At 44.4% G+C, this 6,213-nt stretch overlaps 1 protein-coding gene across 2 annotated transcripts in view; it reads right to left on the minus strand.

Annotated features, from left to right (window-relative positions):
- Positions 1-5,845, minus strand: part of LOC106582685 (copine-5) — a 197,002-nt gene extending 191,157 nt beyond the window's left edge. Inside the window, exon 1 of one of the 2 annotated variants that reach the window (XM_014165982.2) lies at positions 5,496-5,845. In XM_014165982.2, the coding sequence (XP_014021457.1) occupies positions 5,496-5,605 (110 nt within the window). In that variant the 5' untranslated portion in view covers positions 5,606-5,845. The remainder of the gene's footprint in view (positions 1-5,495) is intronic. The other variant, XM_014165981.2, reaches the window with a different exon arrangement.
- Between the last annotated feature and the right edge of the window lie 368 nt (positions 5,846-6,213).

The following is a 6,213-nucleotide window of genomic DNA, read 5'->3' on the forward strand; positions in this document are numbered from 1 at the left end:
TATTTATACATGTATTGGGGAAGGGGGGGTGAGAGGCAAGTGTATACATTGAGCAGTATAATAGGAGTCTGGCAGCAGCAGTTGTGATGTGTGTGTGTGTAGAATGAATGTATATGTGTGTGTATGTCTGTGTGGGTGTGTGCATGAATGAGTGCATATGTGTTAAGGAATGGACAATCAAAGCAGGTGGTCAGTCCAGTACAAGTGTTCAGCAGTCTGATGGCTTGTAGATACCAACAGGCTCAGCGACAGTTTCTATCAGAACTCATGCTCTGATACCATCTGCCCAACAGTAAGGGAGAGAACAGCTTGTGGCTAGGGTGTGTGGGGTCCTTGATACAGCCTTCCTCAGGCACTGTTTCGAGTAGATGTCCTGGATGGGTGGGAGCACATGATGTACTGGGCCATCTTTACCACAAGCTGGAGGGCCTTGCGGTTTGAGGACTGAGCAATTCCCGTACAAGGCTGTGATGCAACCGATCAGGACACTCTCGACGGTGCAGCGGTAGTATTTGTTTTTTGCAGATAAAAGAGTCGTAACCCCGTCCTTTTGGTTATTACTGCACTATGTGGGTATTACTGCACTAGCTACAAACAACGGAAAAGTACAATAACACTCACCCACTCGCTCGACTGCCAAAACCAAACAAACACGAGAAGGAGATGCAGTTTTACACATGAATTTATATGGCTTCTTCTTAGTGGACGTACAGTTGAAGTCGGAACTTTAGGTTGGAGTCATTAAAACTCGTTTTTCAACCACTCCACATACTTCTTGTTAACAAACTAGTTTTGGCAAGTCGGTTAGGACATCTACTTTGTGCATGACAAGTAATTTTTCCAACAATTGTTGACTCACAGAATATTTCACTTAATTCACTGTATCACAATTCCAATGGGTCAAGTTGAATGTGCCTTTAAACAGCTTGGAAAATTCCAGAAAATGACATCATGGCTCTAGAAGCTTCTGATAGGCTTATTGACATCATTTGAGTCAATTGGAGGTGTACCTGTGGATGTATTTCAAGGCCTACCTTCAAACTCAGTGCCTCTTTCTTTACTTCATGAGAAAATCAAAAGAAATCAGCCAAGACCTCAGAAAAAAATTGTAGACCTCCACAAGTCTGGTTCATCCTTGGGAGCAAATTCCAAACGCCTGAAGGTACCACGTCCATCTGTACAAACAATAGTACGCAAGTATAAACACCATGGGACCACGCAGCCATCATTCCGTGCAGGAAGGAGACGCGTTCTGTCTCCTGGAGATGAACGTACTTTGGTGCGAAAAGTGCAAATCAATACCCGAACAACAGCAAAGAACCTTGTGAAGATGCTGGAGGAAACAGGTACAAAAGTATCTATATCCACAGTAAAACGAGTCCTATATCAACATAACCTGAAAGGCTGCTCAGCAAGGAAGAAGCCACTGCTCCAAAACTGCCACAAAAAAGCCAGACTACGGTTTGTAACTGCACATGGGGACAAAGATGGTACTTTTTGGAGAAATGTGCTCTGGTCTGATGAAACAAAAATAGAACTGTTTGGCCATAATGACCATTGTTATGTTTGGAGGAAAAAGGGGGATGCTTGCAAGCCGAAGAACACCATCCCAACCGTGAAGGACGGCGGTGGCAGCATCATATTGTGGGGGTGCTTTGCTGCAGGAGGGACTAGTGCACTTCACAAAATAGATGGCATCATGAGGTAGGACAATTATGGGGATATATTGAAGCAACATCTCAAGACATCAGTCAGGAAGTTAAAGCTTGGTCACAAATGGGTCTTCCAAATGGACAATGACCGCAAGCATACTTCCAAAGTTGTGGCAAAATGGCTTTAGGACAACAAAGTCAAGGTATTGGAGTGGCCATCACATAGCCCTGACCGCAATCCTATAGAAAATGTGTGGGCAGAACTGTGTGTGTGAGCAAGGAGACCTACAAACCTGACTCAGTTACACAAGCTCTGTGAGGAGGAATGGGCCAAAATTCACCCAACTTCTTGTGGGAAGCTTGTGGAAGGCTACCTGAAACATTTCACCCAAGTTAAACAATTTAAAGGCAATGCTACCAAATACTAATTGAGTGTATGTAAACTTGTGATGAAAGAAATAAAAAAATGTGATGAAAGAAATAAAAGATGAAATAAATAATTCTCTCAACTATATTCTGACATTTCATATTCTTAAAATAAAGTAGTGATCCTAACTGACCTAAGACAGGGAATTTTTACTAGAACTAATCTCAGGAATTGTGATAAACCGAGTTTAAATGTATTTGGCTAAGGTCTATGTAAACTTCCGACTTCAACTGTATATAGTAGCTCCCCAGCGCCAACACTTGGTTTGGAATGTAATTACATTCTAGCATGGCTAGTATTTAACGTTAGCCAGCTGGAACCAGCTAGGTAGCACCGGTTCTCCATATGACGTTGAGAAATAGTGCACTGTAGGTAGTTCCGAAGACATCCGGAAATAAGTTAATAAATATGTAAAAACTGTCAAATATAACTATGTTTGTAGTTATAGGTAACCACATTGTGACTACAACTAAGTTACTAAGTCTTTCCCCAAACTGTGTTGTTACTTTAGTGAGTAAAAACTCTTCGTTTCCTATCCTTTAAAATAGGAAATCTGAGGAAAATGCTTCCGAAATTCTATCAACATCTCCTGTGCTATTTGCGCATCAAGCACTCTTCACAATTGCTCCTTTCCCTTCCAGGATGGCTACTAGGCCCTCCCCCACCCACCCTTCAGCAAATCAGATCAGATCCCCCCCCTCTCTTATAGGCAGAAACTTAAAATGGAAGTACCTGTGGCAATGACTGTTCAGTTCAACGTTGGCCTAACCAATCAGAAATCTATGCTTCAAGATTGTTTTGTTCACGTGGACTGGGAAATGTTTTGGGTTGCCTCAGAATAGTATTGGCCTATATATACACTGACTCAGTGACTGAGTTCATCAGGAAGTGCATAGATGATTTTGTTCCCACTGTGACGATTGGAACTTATCCAAACCTAAAACTGTGGACAGATGGCAGCATTCGCACAAAACGTAAAGTGCGAAGCACCGTATTTAACCACAACAAGGTGACTGGGAACATGGATGTGTACAAACAGACCAGCTACAGTGCATTCTGAAAGTATTCAGACCCCTTGACTTCTTCCACATTTTGTTACGCCTTATTCTAAAATGTATTAAATTGGGGGGTTTTCTCATCAACCTACACACAATCCCCCATAATGACAAAGCAAAAACAGGTTTTAGATTATTTCCAAACATATAAAAATAAACAAAATGAAGGAACTGATCGTGAACTTCAGGAGGCAGCAGAGAGAGCATGCTCCCATCAACATGGCAGCAGCGGAGAGAGTGAAAAGCTTCAAGTTCCTCGGTATGCAAATCACTGACAACCTGAAATGGTCCATTCACACAGACAGTGTGGTGAAGAAGGCACAACAGCACCTCTTCAATCTCAGGGGGCAGAAGAAAAATCCCACAAACTTCTACAGAGGCTTCATTGAGAGCATCCTGTCGGAATGTATCACAGCCTAGTACGGCAATTGCACCGACCGCAACCGCAGGGCTCTCCAGAGGGTGGTGGTGGGGTCAGCCTAATGCATCACCAGGGGCACACTGCCTGTCCTCCAGGACATCTACAGCACCTGGTGTCACAGGAAGGCCAAGAAGGTAATCCAGGACCTCAGCCACCCGAGCCACGGTGCAGGTGCATTAAAGCTGGGACCGAGAGACTGAAAAACAGCTTCTATCTCAAGGCCATCAGACTGTTAATTGTCACCACTAGCCGGCCTCCGCCCAGTACACTGCCCTGAACCATAGTCACTGTTACTAGCCGGCTATCACCCAGTACTCTACCCTGCAACTTAGAGACTGCTGCTCCATGTGCTGTACATAGTTATTGAACACTAATCACTTTAATAATGCTTACGTACTGGTTTGCCCACTTCATATGTATATACTGTATTCTAGTCATCATATATAACTACTGCCGTACACACACTTTATATACATATTTATATTCCGGACTGTGATTTCTTGTTCTGATATTTCTTAATTTTATGGATTTGTGTGTTTTGTTTTGTATTGTTAGATATATCACTGCACTGTTGGCGCTAGAAACATAAGTATTTTGTTGCACCTGCAATAACATCTGCAAAATATGTGTACTGGACACAACCAATAAAATGTCATTTGATTTTGACACTTAAGCGGACTCTCGAATCACTTAAAGACTCACAGACTCACATTCACATATACCGTGAACTGCGGGTGCATGGAAGTGCACGTATTCCTGCAACCTGTACTCTACACTGGAGCATCATTCACCACCATCAACAACAAAATAATTAGCCAATACATGGTGACACAGTGCAACCAGCCAATCTATTAAAAGTGATTCATCCAGCTAGGTTCTGGAGAGCGGCTGGATGGAAAGTGGCACTGTAGCACAGTGATAATTACATAACAAACAAAAGGGCCCATGCCTGTGTAGATGACCATTTTTTTCAATCCAAGTGTAACTTTCCTCAATGAAAGAATTGATCCCTAATTTTTTTTTTTTTTTAAAGCTGATGTGAAAAAGATTACAGCATTTGCGATACTGACATCTCAGCTGTAACTTCCTATCCTGTATTATTCAGCCACAGCCTACCTTAGTCGAATGCAGACAGCAGTCCCACCCGAAACCCCTCCACTCTCAGTGAGTCTCCCGTATCCATCAGCCTACATTGTCTACACGGAGTATACCAAAACATTAGGAACCCCTTCCAAACATTGAATTGACTATGTGATGCTGATAGTGTGCTTGCTAATGATCTCAGTTGATTAATGGTTACCTTGAACTATCTGCACTGACGCTATGCACACTCACAAGACTATACACTGAGTGTACAAAACATTAAGGACACCTTCCTAATATTGAGTTGCACATACCCCATTCAAAAGGTACTTAAATATTTGGTCCTGCTCATTCACCCTCTGAATGCCACACATCCATGTCTCAATTGTCTCTAGGCTTAACAATCCTTATTTAGCGTGTCTCCTCCCCTTCATCTACACTGATTTGAAGTGGATTTAACAAGTGACATCAATAAGGAATCATATATTTCACCTGGATTCACCTGGCCAGTCATGGAAAGAGCAGGTGTTCTTAATGTTTTGTATACTCATTGTACATCTACGATCCATAGGCTATCTGTCCTCACCATAACGCGCGGCCAGTCGTCGGGACTCAACAGCAGTTGAAGACTACTTGCTGAGTGGTGTGTTATCAAATGTAAAACTAACGGTATGTTCTTTAAAGGCGTTGCCAAACATCACAGCGTACACGAAAAGCCTTGGGATATTCCTACACGTGGACGTCCACAACTGACCACGGACTATTATGGTTAAGAATAGCACAGCTTTGGAACAATTTTGGAAAAACTTAGAACTGAAGATCAAAGACTCCCGGTCCACTCGGGGTTAACCACTTACCTGCATGAGACGGTGATCTCTACTTTAGTAGCGGGGATGTTCCCGGTGATCGGGTCGAAATCATAAACCGAGGCCATGTCCCCCAGTTTGTCCATGACGTCCCCCTCCATGGGCGCAAGCCCAAGGGCGAGCGCGTGGGGCGACTCGGAAGCGATCCGTGACTCGCACAGCCTGGCCCCAGTCGAGCGCGTGTTGGGTGGTGATTGTGTCGTGTCCCCCCTCCCGGTGGGTCGCGAGGACAGGTCGGGGATCAGATCACACGCCAGCCCCCCGCGATGAGACTGGGAGAGCCAGCCAGAGAGAGAGAGTAGGAGAGAGAGAGAGAGAGAGAGAGAGAGAGAGAGAGAGAGAGAGAGAGTAGGAGAGAGAGAGAGAGAGAGAGAGAGAGAGAGAGAGAGAGAGAGAGAGAGAGAGAGAGAGAGAGAGAGAGAGATATTCAGGGAAACCGGACACCAACAGCCTTTCTCTGAAGAAGAGCACTTAGCAAACTGTCCATAGATAGTGCCGTTTTGGCTGGAGAGACCATGAAAGCGACGTGCCGCTCTACCGCGCTAGCTACAGCTGTTGCCGCACCGCTGACAGGCAGAGCATCGTAGGGGAGTAGCCTGGTGACCTGCTCTTTGCGCGTCAAGCAGAGCTCTACTGCAACCGCTGGCCGATGAGCTCAGACTGCACGGACCAGAGACTGAAGAGAGAGAAAGCGGTTTCTACACTACTG

The sequence above is a fragment of the Salmo salar genome, chromosome ssa22 (assembly GCF_905237065.1).
Source record: "Salmo salar chromosome ssa22, Ssal_v3.1, whole genome shotgun sequence".
Classification (NCBI taxonomy): Eukaryota; Metazoa; Chordata; class Actinopteri; order Salmoniformes; family Salmonidae; genus Salmo; species Salmo salar.